This window comes from Lichenostomus cassidix, chromosome 7 (assembly GCF_008360975.1).
Source record: "Lichenostomus cassidix isolate B80296 chromosome 7, HeHo_3.0, whole genome shotgun sequence".
Taxonomy (NCBI): Eukaryota; Metazoa; Chordata; class Aves; order Passeriformes; family Meliphagidae; genus Lichenostomus; species Lichenostomus cassidix.
In genome coordinates, this window is record NC_139488.1 from 17,623,484 (window position 1) to 17,642,365 (window position 18,882).

The window sequence follows — 18,882 nt, forward strand, 5'->3', positions numbered from 1 at the left end:
GCAGGGAGCCTGTGAGGGTGAGATTGTGCCTTATCTCCTGCAGCTCCTTATCTGCCCCCTGCATGGGGGAGGGCAGCAAGAGCTATGGCAATGCTGAGAGTGGGAGAATCTGTTAAAGCCTGCACCTTCCAGCCTGTTTTTCTAGTGAAATTAGCTATGGCCACCTCAGTTAAGTATGATAAAATCACTATTACCAAGACCATTGTTAATTAAAAAAAAATTTTATTTCACACTTCTATACAAATATCCACAGGTAATGTCTGATCATGGAATGATGTAGCAATTCTTAGCTGGTATAAGAAAAGTTTGAGATAAAAATATACCAGTGACATGACTTGTTTTTCGAGAACTTTAACACTGCTAAGACATTCATGTTCTTAGATGAAGGCCACAATATGATTTTATATTCAGGGGTATTTCTCAAGCTTCTTAGCCCTTGATTAGCCTGGCTTCTGATGCTCCTGAGCCTTTAAGCAAAGAAGCTAGAATTTTAAATGCTCAGGAACTGGGTAACATCTAAATTAATTATGTAAGTGTTCATAAAATCAGGGTCATAACATACTGAGATTATTTAGTGTTAAGAAAGATGAGTCTAGTAAACTAAAGGTAACTTTTTAGGTTACCACACCTTCCAAGAAGATGTATTCAAAGTTAGAAGTAAAAATAAGGTACTTGACAACTGCTCCTAGCAGGTTCTTACCCGATGAGGGGGAAAGTACCAAGAGGTTTTTGCATAGTTCATATTACAAGCAATTACATGCATATTTTTTGAGCAGAATTTTGTTTCAGATGGAATACATATTGTGAGCTAAATCTTTGTTCTTAAATAGTACCAAGGCTTCAGAGCATGGGTAAAAAAGTAAACTCTTTAAATCATTTTCTCAGTTATGTTACAATAACTAGATTACTAATAAACAACATCATGGTTCTACTTTTATCAACATTCAATATTCAAGATGATTCAGTAGTCTCAACATGGATCAGCTCAGATCCTGACAGTTAAGGTAAATCAGGCATCTATAGCCTCCTTCAAGTGCTATGCAACAGTTGCAGTAGTCAGTGCCTTCTGCCAACCAGGAAGTCCTTATGAAGCTGGAAAGCAGTTTCCAGAGGACTTTTCACTTTCTTGCAGCAAGTATAAAATGGTATCTTAAAACACTACTTTCTTCTTCGTGTCCAAATCCTTATACTCCACAATAATATACAAATCATGTTACAGGACCTGATGTTACAAGTATCAGGAAAAGAAAGCCCCCATACACATCATTTGCATAAATATTTACACTTTAAAAAGCATTGGCACCTTCAGTGATTTATTAAAATGCAGTGAAAGCCTCAGGTCTCATAATCTGCAGTTTAAAAACACAAACACAAAAACCAAAAGTGGATTTGAAAATTCTGTAGTCTTTGGCCTAACAGATAGTCAAAGACAAGGATTTGTAATAAAAATAAATACAAAAATGACTAATATATATACAAAAAGTACATCTAATATTCAAGACTCTCTTAAAACAAAACAAAACAAACCTGTGTATATTTGTTGTGAGCAAGAATCACACATTCTGATCTTAAAAAGAAAAAAAAAATCAACCCAAAATCAAGCAACAAGACCCATTGCACGTGTAATTTAAGATGATGCTTTTTGCTAAGCCCTAACTACTGCAGCAGGCAAAGGTTATGACTAAAGCAGACTTGCAGGTCTTCAGATATATTTGAACAAAGTGTGCGAAGGCCACTGTGTGTTTATAAAGCACTGTGCATTGAGGGAACAATGGAAAACTCACCTTGACCTTAATCACGCATGCCTTACATACCTAGGAAGAAGGTCAGGATTAGAGGAAAAGGTCTGCTGTAGTGGTTTTGCTTATTTTGCAGAAAAGACCCCAAATCAGCATAGTATTCTCTAAAGTGTGAGTTAGATTTAAGGTGGGGGAGGAAGAGGCACTGTGGAAATTAAATAATGCAAATAAAGTCTGTGGAAGCCATTTTAACTGTGCAAATAAAAGCCTCAATATAAGTAGTAATATCTACAATCAAATAGTGAATGTCCATAGTGTTCAAAAGTCTAATTCCATCAGTATTCCATGAATGAAAACCTTAATCTCTATCTGAACTTTGTGAATAAACAACATTTTTGCCTAAGAATAACTTTCATTTTCATTCCATTTTGTGAACCACTGTTTTGTCTCAAGGTCTTTGCTTTTCCCATCTTTGATCTGTCGCTCCTCTTTCCGAATTCTTACAGCGTGATAGCGGGGGACACTGTCTTCGTACCTGGAACGCCGGAAGAACCCGCACTGGGCAGAGAAGGAAAACAACAGTTTAGGTGGAAGTTGCTGCCAAAGTATTACAACTGTAGAGGCAGTAAATTCTTCCTTCACACCAATAATCAGGTAAGAAAATTGAAAACACAGTTATGTAGGCCAAAAATGTAGCATATATAGCTGTAAAAATGTGAGCCAAGAGGTCTGCATTAGCTGTCAGCAGCAGTTAAAGACAAAGGGCATGCTCTGACTATCCATGCTAATCAAATCCCTTAAAAAGATTCTCTCCACTACAAAGCTGTTCATTCATCTAATGAGCACATTTACTGCTACACACAGGAAAGCTGCTTATCCTGAATCAAAGGTAGGTATGTACTTCAGTGTCTTCCTGTATGGTGACATGAATTACCCTTAAGAACCTACAGAAAGATTTCCAGAACATTCAAGAAAAGCTACCCTAAAGGCATTGTTTTCCAAAGCACCATTTCAGCTACAGTCACCTGAACTAACTACACCTATGCTGTATTAGAAACTCGAGTCCTGCTTACTTTGCCATGGGAAGTCACCCTGGATGAAATCTAGAACAGCTTATTTGTGCTCTGCAATTTTTTATTCAAAGCTGCTGTAAAAACTGATTTGAAATATCAAGGAATGGACTGAAATTAATTTTCAAAACAAAAGGGAGCTATGGCCAAAATATTACAAAGATGATGACTGGTACACACTCAGCTTTACATCCTTTTGGATCACTGAGGTAAAGATTCAGGTTAAGAAACATTCTGCCATTCAGCTATCATTAGATACTGCTAGGGGTAAGAAAATACTAAAAAGTGGGCAAGGCTTTGTTCATAGTATTTAGGGTCCTGGCCTTTTTGGTTCTGTTTGGTTGATGGTTTGGAGTTTTTTAAATATTAGAACTTACATGGAACTGAATTTAAAAAAATTACAGCGAGCAAAGACCAAGTCTTTCTTGTTTCATTAAACAGTGTTTTGACATAATTCATTCTGAATTCCTCCTCACTCCCTTGTCCCAAGCATCACTTATAGATACAATGTACATGCATGTAATATCTTAAACTCAATAAAGGTTGCTGGAAGCATAAATCATCATGCATCTTGTAGCTTCAGCAAAGTGTGTTCCTAGAGAAGTACACCATAGAACTCAAATAAAACAGATGTTTCCACAAACCCTTCTCATTGTCAGTAACATGTACCTTTCAGCATGCACTAAAAGTTAGTCAAGCAAATTTATATATTGTCCATGTAGTCTTATCTTCACATCTTAACTCTACAGTGTTGATTCCCATCTTGCAAGCTTAAATACTTACTTGTAATGTTAAAGCATAAAATTAAAAAAATGCTAAACCCCATTGCAACAGATCACCACATTTTTAAAAGAAATAAATAAGAAGCATTTTAGGCCAGAGTAAACTCCTGTGTGTGTTCACATGCACAAAAAGCTGAAAATCTGTCAACAGGAGGAGCAAGCAAGTACGATAGCTTGAAATCCAAAAGTTAATAGAACATATGCAGAAAAAGCTTCAGTTAGCCACTGCAACCATAGCATGTGCCAGAGCTAGAAATTTAAAAATATCATCAGTTACCAATTACAGAAGTAGATCAGTACTATGCATCAGAAGTAAGCCTCTCTTTATCAGATGGCTGAGCATGGATCTCAGCCTTGTGATATGTGGCATCGTAATGATCTTTCTTATTTCTCTTGAAGAAACCACACTACAAGGAAGCAAGGTATTTAGTCAATTTTTGTGGACTGGAAGAAGTCAAACCTGTTAAAACTGACTTAACTCTGTGAACTGTCTTTCCATTATCCCTTCACAGGCCAACCAAAAACAAAAGGGGAAAAAAAAAAAAAAAACCACAAGAACTTACCTGTTTCTAGATTGGAGAACTAACCTGATCTATAAGAACAGAGTAACCTGAGTTATTAACAGAATAACCTGAGAATATTATTTTAGGGGCATTTTGATAAATTTGTAGGCAATCTGTCAGGGACTTTTTTTTTTAAGAAAATCTACAGTAAATTATGTCCATAGCAAGTAAAGGTGGCTGTGAAGAGCAGAAAGAAGCCTATGCAGAAACCTGTTTGTGGGCTAGTGCACAGGACAGGCAAAACCACAAGGTGTAGAACAAAACCAGGTACTGCTTTGACCTCTTCAATACAAGCTTTTGTCATAAACCAATGATGGATCTGTCTTTGCAGTACACAGCACAGTCTGTGGCATCAAAAACAGCATTTTACACTGTGTATGCATGTGAAAAATGGGTGTCTTTTCATGCACAGTAAAACCTTCTACTATCCCATAATAGCAAATGCTAACTGCCTCCACCTGTAAAAATTAAGAATAAAAGGATTGCTCTGTTATACCTGGGACCACAAAAAATTGGCATTTTTACAGAGGTCATTAGAAAAATAGGTACTTTGATTTTTCTTTTGCAAATAGTTAACCTTTTGTTATACCTCCTTATTCCTTTAAGATTTCTAAGATAAAAAAGCAGTAATACAGAAATTCACCAGCATACTTGGATCTGTATTAGTACTGTGCCTTTTGGTTATTTTCATCTGCTATCAGTTTAATGGTATTTCTGATGTTACAAGAACAGAGCCCTCCTGAAACATTTGTTAATAGCTCTTGTGAAGTTTTACCCCTAACTGCAGAGGCTCCCATTAGCTGTACCCATCTGTATCAAACTATGGCCTCTGAACATTTGTCTCAAGTTTTGTCCAGAGCTCAAAATACTTCCTTTTAAAGATGTAAAAACAGAAAAATTACATAACACGTCTGCCCATATAACCATTTTCATTCCAAACAGTGCAAAACTAAGAAACTGACAATGTATGATTTGTGCAGATTTGCCCTATTTTGAGTCCCAACTACTTATTCATTTCCTTAATTAGTTTGCTATCTAGTCAGTTATAGACCATAAATTAAAAAATAGCCAGATGAATAAAAGCTCACCTTCCATAGTAAGAATACCAACAGTGCAAGCATGAGTATTCCAGCAAGGATAGCCACGAGGATGATCCACCACGGAACTCCTGTATAAAGGGCTACTGGTTTTGCAGGAAATACAGTAACACGCACCTAAGGGACAGAAAACGTGCAGGTGGAAGGAGCATTTCCAAAGGTATGTATTTAATTATTAACCTGCAATTTAGAGTCATATCTCTTCTCTAACAAGATGTCTTCTACAAAATGCTTTTGGAGAAAAAGTTCCTACTGGTATAATTTCAATACAGTAATGAATTCTTCCAACCCCACTAAAAGGTAAAAATTATCAGTAATTCAAAACTCAGTTAAAAAGTTAAACTTTTATCCAGTTCTGTTTTAAATTTGTTTCATTCCTGGTCTTTGGATATAAGCTAGAACAATGACAAGCATAACATAGATAGCATTAAACACTGAACCTACCTGAGCAACTTCATTTGTGAGTTTAACGTTCTTAGCTGCAGCAGGAACACTGATAGAAGCCCTAACAAGAATGTCAAGGTAATTCATTTTGGAGTATTCCTGTTCCAAAATAAAATATGAATATTAGACACAGAAATGGAAAGAACTCTGACCTTTCAAAAATGGCAGGTAAGAGAACTTACCTCTAAGAAAGTACTGTTCCACAGTCTGGAGCGCAGCACAATAGATGCCTTGCTGTCTAAACCCTTCAGGGGACACTTTATGTCCACACAGCGTGCATTCACATTGCAGCTCTGCAATTAAAGATTTCTGCACGTCAGTAAGATCACATCCTCACAGATTGTTTAAACCTCACCCCAAGATTAAAAATTGGATTATATGCATCATACTTACATACAAGAACCACTATCTGTTTGTACTGACAGCAATGGGAAAATACAATGAAGATGTTATTATTTGCTTATTTTAATGCTGGTAATTAATTATGCAGATATTCTTTCCTAGTTCTCTCTCACAGTAGATAATCTAAACATTCAAATTTAAGAGCATCAATACTTGGATATAAGAAAAAACCAAGGCAAAGAGAGAACTTCTTCAACTCTACCGAACTCAGAAAAGTCCTCTTTTGAGTGCAGGGGGAGGTATCTGACAAGATGATAGTTGGTGCCATATCCTTACCAAGGTCTTGTATTTTCTTTCTGAGAATAAAGATAATGCCTTGCTGTCTGTAATCTGCTTCTCTGCAACCTCACGCTTCCTTCTTGAGTTATGGGATTCCTAAAAGAAAAAAAAAAAGGTAAAAACTAAAAAGTAGTTTATCATAAGAATCTTTCAATTCATACAAACAGAGAAACTGGAGCTCTGTGTTTTCTTCTTCCAAAATCAGCACATGACTGACAACATTATATATCCTTACTTACTTACATTTACTGCTAAGAGTGGAGTTGGGACAATTACTAAAATTGGAGAGTACCTAAAGAAAGGCCAACTGACTATTTTCTTTAATAAGACAAGGGGAGGTTTAGATGTATAAAGCTTTCAATGCTAATTCCATTTCTGTTCTAAATAAAGCCTAATAATGGTACTATGCTAAAAGAGTAAGATTGTGCTAAGGTCAGTAGATAAAGGGTTTTTTAACTGTATATTAATTACATTCACTGCACAACTCACTAATACAATGATCTAACAAAAATGGGTTTATGTGCATGCAGTTTTAATGGTGGAAAATAAAACTCCCATATGATCTTAAGATTATACGAACATAGAAAAAAAAGGCAGCTCAAGTTTTAGGAAAAAGATCTTGCTTAGATAGGCACAATCCAGGGCTATGAAAATTGCTTTTTATTATATTTGTTGTAAATAAATAAATTTAAGTTCAAGCCTTTTGTCTTTAAGAAAAGCACATGGAATGCCCCCAGGCTGGGAAGATGTTTACAGTTATTTATTGGTTTTTGAGTAAGAACTCAGATTTTTTTATTACTGAAGAGATTTCAATAATGCTGATAAAATTTGTTAGACCAATCAGCAGTTTCATCCTGTAGAAGAGCATGTGACAGCCAAGCCCACTGCAAAAACAGTCACCATGACACAGCAGCTATCCTTTGGCATATTAGCCTCATTAGCTGTTATGAAGCCTCCTAATAGGCTTAATCATTGATACATTGGTCACATATTGTGCTTGTGAGCTTCTTAAGATAAAAATAAATCCCTCTGGAAGCAAGCTCTGATGCCCTGCTCTCACTTGCTATGGGCTGCTTTTATGTTGTACCAATTCATGAACTGAAGACAACATAACCTACTGCAACACGCAGACTGTTGATTTCATTCTCAGGTTGACAGGAGACTTTTTCCAAGCCTTTGGAGTCTATTTTCATCAAATAAAGCAGCCATTTGCCATTACTAATTTCTTTCGGCCATTGGATGTCCAGGGAAGCAGTACCAAATGTTTTCAGTGGTCTGCCCAAGTTGGTTACCTGTTAAAACAAACATTCTTTAAACTGTGAAATACTTTTTAGAGGGATTTTCTTAAAAACACTATTGACTTAGACAAGCTTTAAGAATGCAGCTAAAAAGAAATTTAAATCAGATGAAAGGCAGTCAAAGTAGTATAAAGACAAAGCACATACTAAAACTAGCATACCTGGATATCAAATAAATATATTAGGTTTAAACATATAAGGATTAGAATTCCCTAACAACTTTTAGTTCATTTTTAGAAATCTGTTTTCATGTAAAACAACTCCAGTTTAGAGTTAACAAATCAGTCGGTTACATAAATGAGGCAAACTGCAAGTTTATGAGGAACACAGAGAACGAGCTTTTGCACTTTTAAGTCTGGAAGTTTTTTCCCAACCTCTTTTTTACTTGCTTAGTGTTACTGATCACTATAGCAAGTTCTATATCAGATATTCTAACTGCTGCTGCTATAATTCATGCATGCAGGTACAGAAAGAAGGATTGACAGAGATGGACTTTAATTTCTCTTAGTCTCCTTGAGGTCTTGCGCAGAAGACCAAGACAGTGAAATAGACACACACATTCACAGTGGCTCTCACAGCATCTCCTTGCACTGGCTCTGTCCTCAGCCCATTCCTGCTGCCTGTGTGTATCAGCCAATGCCTGGGCAGGCCCCAGGCAGGTTCTGATTTAACTTTTGTTCCCTCCCTGCAGGGGCTCTTACGCCATACAACTCAATGTGCATGAACTGCTCCACAAAAGAAGTGTCCAGCCAGCCTCAGGCCACTTCCTCAAAACATGATCATAAAACATCAAGGCCTAAAGAAGCTCTAGTCCACAGTCAAACTGCATGTTCTGATCAGGAAGTCAGGATTTTGGGACAAAGAAAGCAAACTTCAATACAGCAACTTTTCTAAGTATTCATAGGCATAAAGCAAAAAGCTGTGCATTCAATTAAAAGCAGCTGTTGACATTAATCTAAATTACTCACTCTGAATTCATACTCTATGAGGTTTCCAATATCATCTTCAGATTTCATAGCACTCTCACCAATGATGTTACCTCCGAAATGTACCTGAGAAGGCTTAGCAACTCTGTTCAGGTGGGGGTAGGAAAGGAGAATAATCAGATTTTAATGAGTCTGTAGCAAAACTGTCCCCAGACCCCCCAGTCTGTCATGCTTTCAACACTTACCCAGTGACTGATAAAAGCAATTCAAGAACCACTTTAGCACTGGCTGTAATTGGAGTCAAATCAACCTGTGTGCTTGTTCTACAATGAAAAGGAAACAATGGTGTTTATTTTACTAATTTAGTGGGTTTCTCTTTACTATTAAATTACTTGTGTGAATCAAACAAATTAATTCACAATATTGCCAACTGTATATCAAAGCATAGTGCAGGTACATGCACACAAAGAATCCTTACGTTTCCAGCTTCAGGTTAATGTCCAAGTCTGTTGTATCAACATTAACTTTAGTGGTACTCAAGATCAGATAAAAGGTTACCTAAACAACAACAAAGAAAATGAAATATATATCAATATATCTTCTAAAGAGTTCATATGAAATTTTACAGAAATGCACTGTTAAGTTCTAGAGTTAAAAAGATCCAAATCAAATTTCCAGTTGCAAAACACAGAAACTTTGGATGACTGCAGTCAGGAATGAGATTTTACAACTTGAGTGAAGTTCAACTTACATTAGAATTTCTTTTGAATGGATTTCCAAGTTCACACTCGGCTTGAGAACCATTTTGGTTAGCACCACAGGTTAGCTGTTTTTCCTGATTAAACAGAATACATTTATGAATAAAAATATGCTGAAAATATCTTAAATTTTTCAGTATTTTCTCTGTTAAAAATACTTACAGGATAACCCCTCATCTCCCTGAACGCAGAGTACGTCAGACTGTCTGGAAAAGTTGCAATTAGTTTAGCTTCATATGCATCTTCACCATCGTTTTGTGGATTTTTTACATCAGATGGATTGTTTGTCACTGTTATTTCCAGGGCAATATCTTTCTGGTCTTTCAGAACAAGCACTGGCATGCCATTTTCACTGCAGAAACAGAATATAGAGGGTTGTGTGCGTTAGGAAAACAAATGTGTATGCAAGGTTGCTCCTTGTTATGGTTTATCCAAATAGAATTTCCTCTTATTAGGGGACAATTGTGGTAAAATTATGAACACATGGATCGTCAGAGGTTTTCTTCCCCAGACCAGTATTTCATCTCTGACAGTGGCCAGCAGTTAAGAGGACAGAACAGACTGACAAATCCCTCAAGTAATCAGGAGTTCATAGTATTTCTGAACCAGTACTTGCATCTGGATTTTCTCCTTTTTGCATCTTGCATTCGGATTGTCTCCAAATCAATCTACTGACCTGCTTTTTTCTTTTAAAGTGTACACGGGTTTGGCTTCCAGGTGTGGCACTCACTGCTAAAGATGTCTGACTGCTGACAGTAAATGAACATACTTTCTTCTGCTTGTTTTACCCCTGTTCTAACTTCACTGGGCCTCCGGGAAGGAGGGATGCAGCAGGGTGCTGTGGGCATGTTAAAATGAAACGATTACTCAATTTCTCTTTAACTGCTTCTCTTGGGCAATTAGACTATATCAAGTTGTCATATGCACAGTCAAATTTCATCTGCAGAATAATTAACAGTGTCACACAATGAACTACTGCAAGGGTGGTTTAGGATCTCATTTCTCCAGGCATTAGGAAATTTTTTCTTTTAGTCCACACCTGCACTATTGTGGCGACTTTGTATCCATTTGACTCTGTACCATTTTTCTTCTCAAGCTCATCCCCTCTTCCCCCTTTCCTCACCCTGACAAATCAATACTTCTACTAAGGGCTGCATTTTCCAGAGACAGAACACAGCTGCTTTCTTTCCCAAAGTCCTCTCCTAGAAGTTCTTTTAAGCACTTGTTAATAATTTGAACTTTAGAAATGCATTAATCAAGACTTACAGTGGTAAATAAGTAAGCCTGTCTTCATTTCCCTCTCTTGTACAAAAGCGGTACTGAAGCTTAAGATTGCTGTGACATTCATTGTCTTCTCCACATCCTTCTTTTAAGAACTCCACCTAAATAAAACCAAATCAATTTTACTGCCTGACATACAATAGTAGCTTAAAATTAGATTTTTGAAGCACATTGAATAAAGCATCTACATGGAACTCACAAGGCACTTTCCTGGACAGTTCAGATTTTAACCAGACTTTTAATTCTTGCCTGTTGCGTTTTTCTTTGTGAGGTACAGCCCTTGATGCAGGTAATTTAGAATTTTAAATGTGACTAAAAAGAAGAGTTGGATAATTCTAAGTGAGAGGTACACTTCTAATGAGGTCATACATCTTCAAGTCTGATTCTTCAATAAGCATTGAGGAAATGCCAGGTTTTAACTGATACAGTCCCTCTTTTTATGTCACTCCAGCAGTCATTGCTCAAATGCTGTTACAGCATCCTAACAGTGGAAGAATTAGAGTGTACATAATCTCGTTATGTGGGACAAGTGTTCACAGCAGGAGACAGTGGATTTCCATTTGTAACCAAAGGTACATTTCCTCCTAAATTTGTTGGGGAGAGGGAAAAAACCTAGCAGGTATACCATCTTCACTTTTGTTGCAAAAGAAACACAGGATCTAGTTCATAACATGCTGTAACAAGTTCAGAACAAAATATAAAATAATAATCCAACAGTTACATGTCCAGTGCCACCCCAGTTATTTTCTTTGGACATAATTTAGTTTTCTACAGTCTTTAAAATTCAGTTATTTGTAGAAGTACAGATTTATGTGAATATGTGATATCAAAGGCTTACTTTTGCTGTCTCTGTTTCAGATTCATTTGAATTTAGAATTGGTGTAAGATCTGGAAGTGCACTCTCTTTTCTCTTGGATGGTGAATCCAGGCCAGCAATTTTAACAGTGACTGCTATTGGAATGGGACGTAGCTTATCTTTAATTTTTTCCTGTTAAAATATTTTAAATTGCAGAGTTAGTGTTCAGTGCAGAGAAGAAAAAAACACAAAGATGAGCTTTTGATACTATATATAAATCCAGCATTTTCTAGACATGTGCAAGAACACAAACAGCCTGTACTTGCTGTCCTTTTTTTTCCCTCTGGCTTCCCAATCCGATGATTTCTCTCACTATTAAGAATTCCTAGGAACCACAGATGGTAATCGAGGCAGGTGAAATTCACACAGCTACAGTAAAATAACACACTGGAACAGGCTGGATGGGGCTCTGAGTAACATGGTGTAGGAAAAGCAGTCCCTGCCCATGGCACAGAAGTTGGAATTAGATGATCCTTAAGGTCCCTTCCAACCCAACCCATTCTGTGATTCTGCTCTCTTCATAAATTCAAGCTCTTTAATCTGTTGTAGTCAAAAGCAGCCTTGGAGGCTAACTCATTCCAGCTGAGCCACAGAGAGGGAATCTGTTCAGTCTCTGGAGCAAGACCACCTTTAAGCACCACTCTAGTAGCCAAGTCAAGAAAGCACAGACCAAGCCTTCTTGCCCTGCCCATTCATCCACTCCAAAACCCAGGGGGTAAAATTTTTTTCCTAAACAGTCATACTACAAAATTCTGTAACACTTATTTCTGTTGGAAACAGCTTACCATTTTTGACAGTTAGTCCCTCTCTATTGTTCTAAATTAGTTCAGCTCTATTGGCCTCCAAAGCATGCTGCAGTGGCTACACAAGAAGGGCAACAAGAGGAAGCAGCATGTGTGCAGGGAAGAGTAAAGTACTAAACTATGGTGGGTTTCTGGTTTTGAAGCTTTATATTTTATATGACTTTAAAATTATAAACAAAGTTATATGCAAAAGTTCCTTCCGTAATGCTGCAAAATAAAGAGCATTCTTTTATTTTAAATGGATCTAAATGAAACAGAACTAAAATCCTCTCCCATACCTGCAGTATAAGCTTTGTGGTCACACACTCCCATGCATTCTGTCCTCTCAGGGTTGTACTTGCAGTGAACTGATCAGACGAGTGGTCATTGAAGCGCACCCTGGAGGGCAGGCCTAGCTGCCGCCTCTCATTCTCCACTTCAAACGTGTAGTTGATCTCTGTGGAAAAATAAAGTCACAATTTAAAAAAAAAAATCATTTCCATATTTAAAAGAACTTTAATTTCACCAGGTATGATCTAACAGCATTATTCTGTAAGAATGTTCCAGCCAGTGCAGGGCTTTACAAACTGGTTTCAGTCATTTACAAAACTTTCTCCATGTCAGTTTTGTCCTGCCACAGTTGAGGGCCAGGTACCCTGTGCGTGAATGTAAAGAGAATTTCTAAACTAAATCCTGTTACTCCCGAAGTAAACCGTTCCCTTGGGGGCATGCGGGGCTGCTGGGGGAGCTGTAATTGCTGTGTGCAGCCGGCAGAGGGCTGAGGTACCCACGGTAAATACCCCGAGCTCTGCTGTGGGGTTCCAGTTGGGTCCCAGATGAGAGTCAGCACGATGCTGAGGTCAAGGTACACAGTTAATTTTAACACGGAAAGCAGACGCGTGACTAGAGCTGTCTAGTTGTGTGCTAAGGCATGATTTGCTAGCTCTGAACTTGGTGCATCTTTGAATGATCACTTCACTGAGCTAATTCAGTGGTGCACAGATGGCACAGCACTGAGTGTGCCAAGGCACTGAAAGCTGCAAGCACTTGACCTGCTGAAGGACCAGAACTTCATTCAGGCACATCCCCTGGATTTTAAAGTCACTGAGAAACTCAAGACAGCACAGGAGAAAAAGGAGCATTGGGCTTAAAATTCTTCTCATTTCCTCTCAGAATCCTACATAGTTCTCCAAGAGGCAAGTAACAGCAGCATAGCAACAAATGCTTTACATTTTTGTGGCACAATCTAATAGTAGCCCAGTCTTCCAGTCTTCTCCTATTAATGTAGATTTTGTTTCAGTTACTAATTTCCACATAGCCATTTTCATGAACACAAGACAGGTTTATAGGGGAAGCCTCCAATAAGAAATAATATTCACTAAGGATATATAAAATGGGCTTTTAAAACTATTCTCTAAAGCAGCATTAACCTAGAGAGGCAAAATGGATTGGGTCTGCATAGCAGCCATTTGCTCACTAGCAGTTTTAATACTTAGCTTCAGTTCAGTCTGTCATCCACAGAACAGCTTAACACACCAGCATGACTCTAAATACAGACTATGCAGCAGCTGAGCTTAGCACTGAGTCACATTTTAAATTTGACAGTCACTGTCTGAGTCACTATAATTTGAGTAATATCTTTCCATGATAAGCTCTAAAGAAAAAAACAAAACCAAACCATGTGACAAACAGATCAAAAATATTTATTTTCAGAACTTACTTATTCTTGGATTTAAATCTCTGGGGTTTGCAGTATATTTAAAACATGCTTTCACATCCATCCTGTAAAAAGTGCCAAGAAATTAGTATTAACTTTAATAAGGCATGGTCCAACTGAATGAAAAGTTTTAACAGTGCATTGACTGATCTTATCAGTCTTATGACTGTGGTATTTGCTGCTTACTAGACTGAATTACAAAACAAGAAAAAATGGTTACTAAGCAGTTAGAAAAATTTTCTAGCATTTGCTCTTACGTCTCTACTCAAGATAGTTATTCAAGCCAAGATACTTCTGTTAAAAGTCTGAAGTGAAAAAGTGACATTCATTTTCAAAAACAGACATTATGAACAGAATAAATTCCACACCTTGTCTTTAGCACAGAAGCCATAAGAAATTCAGGAAGTCAAAATGATCATATGCAGATATATTTGCTTAACCTGCATGACTTTCATATCCCTTTACTTTAACACCATCACTGAATGAATTTTTACAGTAGAAAACTCAATACACCAAGGCTTATGATAGAGTAATTTTTTTTTCATTTACCTTATTTCACCATCGTCCTCAGGGTTCTTTTTCTTTAGATCAATTCTGTCAGGCTGTACTGTAATGTTTCTGCTAATGCTTATCACAGGCCGAGATCTTTGTTTGGGGGAAAAATGGGGAATAAAAAGAAAGGGTGAAAAAAGAAGTTTTTTTCTGTTAAGATTACTTAAATAGTTCATGTGAATATCAGACTCCCTCCACATCTCCATTGACTGGCAACAAAGAAAGTCCGAGAAGCACAGAGTTTGGCTTTGATACTGGTTAGAAGAAAAAAGGAAACTATTTAAAGCTAAGCAGAGCAAAGGTCACAGAGAATGACTACAGATCCTGATGGGGAAGCAGGCTACACTAATGTGATGTTGTCGTTTTACAGACTTATGAAAAACAGGTAATTCAGTGGTGCTTTCTACCCCAGTAGTAATTTAGCCCCGTGAACAACTATAGGTACTACAATTCATTCACGTTCACGTTCACAAGAGCTTTAATATGAAGCCTGGGTGGCTGCAGGGAATGATGTTTTCATTTCCTGATTCCTCTGCATGTAGGCTGTAACCATGCTTCTGCCTGTCAACTCTTCCTTTCTCTTCCTTTTTTGGAAGCGAGAAGACATTTCACATGAGCAAATGAAATGAGCTGATCCTGTTCTCATCAAAGCATCTAAAGGTTGTTTAAAATAGCTGGTAAGCCACATCCTCCATTCACAGGGCTACTCCTTTCACTGTCTGTCACCTTAAGAGGTTTCTGTTCTCACCTTGGTTAAAGTTTTTGTCCTGCCCTTATCAACAAAAGATTAAAGCTCCTTTTGAGTAAGCAGAACACTTAATACTAACTCACTCCTCTACCACCTACTCTGTTCTCTTCCACAAGCCATGTGAGTTGCTTTTTTGGGTGCTGTTCTAGTGTATTTAAGAACATTACAATTATGTACTTAGATACTGAACACTTTAGAGATGGGATCGTAAATTATAGGAAAGGCTCTTCTGTCAGAAAAGTAAAGTTGTTTGTCCCGTATCTGAGATAACCAGTTTTGGAGTTCCTGCTTCTCCTTCTTTGGGACCTGACCAAAGACCTGAATTGGATGCAGCATTCACAGTTCTGATGCTGAGACAGTCCTCTTCCTGCCCATTGCTAGTGATTCAGCTTAACAGTACATTAAATTGGAAAAAAAAAAACAGAGGTCTGTAAAAGACTGTGACTTCATCCCTAATTAAGGCATGTGCTACAGAAATCCCAAAGGATTTTAGCTGCAGGGCTTCCTCACTGTTTCATGGACCCTAGTGCAAGCTCAGCAACGCCGTGTGTACCTCACTGGTTTGGATCCTCAGCTACAAAAGTGGGGGTTGGTTCTGTTTTGCTCTATCTTCAATAAAGCACAATTATATAAAAGCAGCAGTTAAGTAATTCCTTAAGGAGAAGTTATCACCCTTAAATTCCATTAAAGGACACAGACATACAAGTTAGAACAGGGCAAAGCTAAGGTGCAGGTACACTGCCCACATCAACACCCTACAGGAACTGTCCACACTCACCCTCTTACCCTGTATGATTACAAGGCAGGCTCTCAAGGGGAGCAGGGCAATAAAGTAACAAACCAATTCAAGGAATCCCTGCCCTTCCCCTCCCCCTGCCTCCCCCCCAGATTTCCGATTTCTAGTAGGAAAAGTACACTCAAGGCCAAATAGCTTTCTGTTACTTCTAAGCAAATTGTTTTTAACCAACTACAACAAAAGCCCTGGTGTAATCAGTTAAGGTTCTGTATATAATACCTGTACACATTTACAGAATCTGACAGGGAACCAACAGCAACATCAGGGTAGGAATTTTTATCCAGGTCCATGTTTCCAGCAATAGAATAACCAAAGAAATTGGTGTTTGTTTTTTCACCATCAAGAATCTAAAGAGCAAACAGATTGAGGGAATTCAGGCATTTTAAAAATGATAAAAGTGGAATAAGTAATAAGCCAACATAACTGTCTTATGGCCAGAGAAAAAAAGAGAGAAGAGATACAGTGAAGTAGGACCTGTGAAATAGGACCTCTGTGTTTAGTTCAGCTAAAGGACACTGAAGTGCCAGGATGATTTAGTTTTCTTCCAGGAAGTTACTTTGCAATTGCAATGAGTACCAGAAATTGCTCATCTGCAGAGAGCTTAGTTCATCTTTATTTATAGTATTTATGGACTACAGACACTTGAACCAGAAAAAGTATCCTATGAAGTACTTGACCAATATTCTAGGGAGTATAATCAAGTTCCATTCCCACCTTGCAAATGGGACACAGCGGTCCTCAAAAAAAACCATAAACGTTACTTAAGAATAAAGTGAAACAGTTGTAGTGAAAGAAAAAACAAAGAAATTAATTATGTTCAAATCACCAGATTTATTTTAAAAAACCCCAGAATTTATTTAATCTGTGCAGTTTTTTCCTTCTGCACATATTACTGGTGGCAAAGGATAGCCCCAGAAATAAAAATACATACTCATATCAAGAATACCTAATCTTTCTGGTCAGCAGTGCAATCTTTGAAGGGCCCTGGAACTCTTCTGCATACCTACCACCCCAATAATGGTAATGGAAAGGGAGATGATGGATAGCCCTCTCATTCCTTTACTTTTGTTCAAGACTAATTATACAGTAAGGTTATTTTATTACCTGTGCTGGTTTTGTATTTATTCCGTTCTTGGATCCATGATAAATGTATACTTTGCCAAAACCATCATACGGAGCCCCTACTGCAATATCTGTTGAAAATAAGTTGCAACATCTAAAATCAGTGTTGCTCCTTCTGCAGTGTGCAGTCACAGTAAGGGTAAGATGTTCCAAGTCTGGCATTGGCAAAAGTCTCACACATTTTTATTGTCATCGTTTTCTACTTACCTGGATATCCATCCTGATTAATGTCCCCAATATTTTCAACTGCAAGTCCAAACATGGAGTCAGTGGTTCCATTTAAGCGAAGAGGCTTCACCCCTGCCCATCTGCCTTGGCGGTTCATGTAGATGTACACAGCACCCCCGATATCCCCACTTCTGTCAAAGTACTGCGGGGCCCCAACAACAATGTCCTGCCAGCTTAGAATTAAAAAAAAAAAAAAATAAAGTAAGGCAGTGCTTTTTGTAGAAGAACTGTGAAAAATAACTGATCAGACTGTGAAGTCAAGATCAGCTGCCCAAAGAGCTGCTGAACAAAGACCAAAATGCACATTAAACTGGTTGGGCAGCAGTGGCTCCACCAAAACAACAAGCTGGTTTTTATTCCCTTGGTGACATACAAAGATTTTCTAAGGCCTTCTTTGCGTATGAGACTGGTTTCCTCTTTCTTTGTTTAATTGTTTCAATAAAACTCTTTATTAGAAAGGTAGACTCTGTCCTGATTGGTTTTCCAACACGCTAACTGTTTCCTCCAGGAAAACATGGAAGGTGGGACTTGACATTCCTTGTATTTCTACTGTGAAAAGCCAAAGCAGAAGTGAGATCACTATCCTTCATTATAAAGGCAGCAAGAGTTAACCACAGCCATACCCATCACTGTTGAGGTCCACAACAGCAACATCATAGCCGAAAGAAGAGGCCAGCCCTTCTCCTTCAAACATGTGCTCCAGGGAAAGTGCTCTCTGATTCTTCTCTTTTTTCAGTAAAACAACTGCTCCACTGTGATTGGCTCTTGGGGCACCAGACACAAAAGTCATCTCATCCTGGGAGACAATTCCTTTACCAGAGTCCAAAGAGAAACCTTTAACAGAGAAAGAAATAAAATATAAACAAACTAACAGCCTGCATTTTAATACAAAAACAACATTTCCCCTGCTATATTAAAGTGGTATACAGAAAACAAGTTCTGTCCAAAACAGTGTATACTATGGCTGGGAATTCTCCATTTCTGTTTGCACTGGTGGATGTGTATTTACAAGTCAACAATCCTCCATACATTACACTAAAGAATTCCCCCACAAAACGTGGTATTTCATTGCTCACTTGGACCTGCTTTTCACAGAGACCAAATACAAGATCATTTTTAAACATACTAGCTTAGAAACAACTACAGCTTTACCACTTGAATATAGCTCAATACTTTTCCTCTGGTAAAATCATCACAAAACTTCCTAAGTCAGTATCATTCTATTGCAATCATGCAAATTGTCCTGCACAAGCATTCTCATATGAATGATGTATGCAGTATTTGAGAATCAGCTTACACAGTAATGGTGAAACTGGCAATTTGAGTTAATGCAGCCCTAAACATGATACGTTCAAATTTAGTCTTACATATTCTTTATAAAAATCAATACATTTTAAAATACGCAAAGCCAAGTTAAAAGACTATATTGTGTATACCAATAT

General features: G+C 37.7%; 1 protein-coding gene and 1 long non-coding RNA gene across 10 annotated transcripts in view; one reads left to right on the top strand and one right to left on the bottom strand.

Moving 5' to 3' along the window:
* Positions 1 to 1,296: 1,296 nt before the first annotated feature.
* Positions 1,297 to 18,882, bottom strand: part of ITGA6 (integrin subunit alpha 6) — a 122,256-nt gene continuing 104,670 nt past the window's right edge. For 7 of the 8 annotated variants that reach the window (XM_085066453.1, XM_085066450.1, XM_085066452.1 and 4 more), the window contains 20 exons: positions 18,064 to 18,274; positions 17,420 to 17,613; positions 17,195 to 17,283; positions 16,310 to 16,437; positions 14,544 to 14,639; positions 13,998 to 14,059; positions 12,577 to 12,734; positions 11,478 to 11,627; positions 10,625 to 10,740; positions 9,521 to 9,710; positions 9,352 to 9,435; positions 9,079 to 9,158; positions 8,846 to 8,923; positions 8,643 to 8,745; positions 7,495 to 7,668; positions 6,374 to 6,472; positions 5,878 to 5,988; positions 5,696 to 5,794; positions 5,243 to 5,368; positions 1,297 to 2,297 (listed from right to left, as the gene is read on the bottom strand). In XM_085066453.1, coding sequence (XP_084922579.1) covers positions 2,139 to 2,297; positions 5,243 to 5,368; positions 5,696 to 5,794; positions 5,878 to 5,988; positions 6,374 to 6,472; positions 7,495 to 7,668; positions 8,643 to 8,745; positions 8,846 to 8,923; positions 9,079 to 9,158; positions 9,352 to 9,435; positions 9,521 to 9,710; positions 10,625 to 10,740; positions 11,478 to 11,627; positions 12,577 to 12,734; positions 13,998 to 14,059; positions 14,544 to 14,639; positions 16,310 to 16,437; positions 17,195 to 17,283; positions 17,420 to 17,613; positions 18,064 to 18,274 — 2,507 coding nt within the window. In that variant the 3' untranslated portion in view covers positions 1,297 to 2,138. Of the gene's footprint in view, positions 2,298 to 3,868; positions 3,999 to 5,242; positions 5,369 to 5,695; positions 5,795 to 5,877; positions 5,989 to 6,373; positions 6,473 to 7,494; positions 7,669 to 8,642; positions 8,746 to 8,845; positions 8,924 to 9,078; positions 9,159 to 9,351; positions 9,436 to 9,520; positions 9,711 to 10,624; positions 10,741 to 11,477; positions 11,628 to 12,576; positions 12,735 to 13,997; positions 14,060 to 14,543; positions 14,640 to 16,309; positions 16,438 to 17,194; positions 17,284 to 17,419; positions 17,614 to 18,063; positions 18,275 to 18,882 lie in introns of all 8 variants that reach the window. The other variant, XM_085066449.1, reaches the window with a different exon arrangement.
* LOC146434655 (uncharacterized) lies at positions 5,347 to 17,641 on the top strand. 2 transcript variants are annotated; one of them, XR_014853471.1, is made up of 3 exons: positions 5,347 to 5,411; positions 11,091 to 12,749; positions 15,143 to 17,641. It is a non-coding gene; the product is annotated as an uncharacterized LOC146434655 (long non-coding RNA). The 2 variants fall into 2 exon arrangements; XR_014853472.1 differs by lacking the exon at positions 11,091 to 12,749.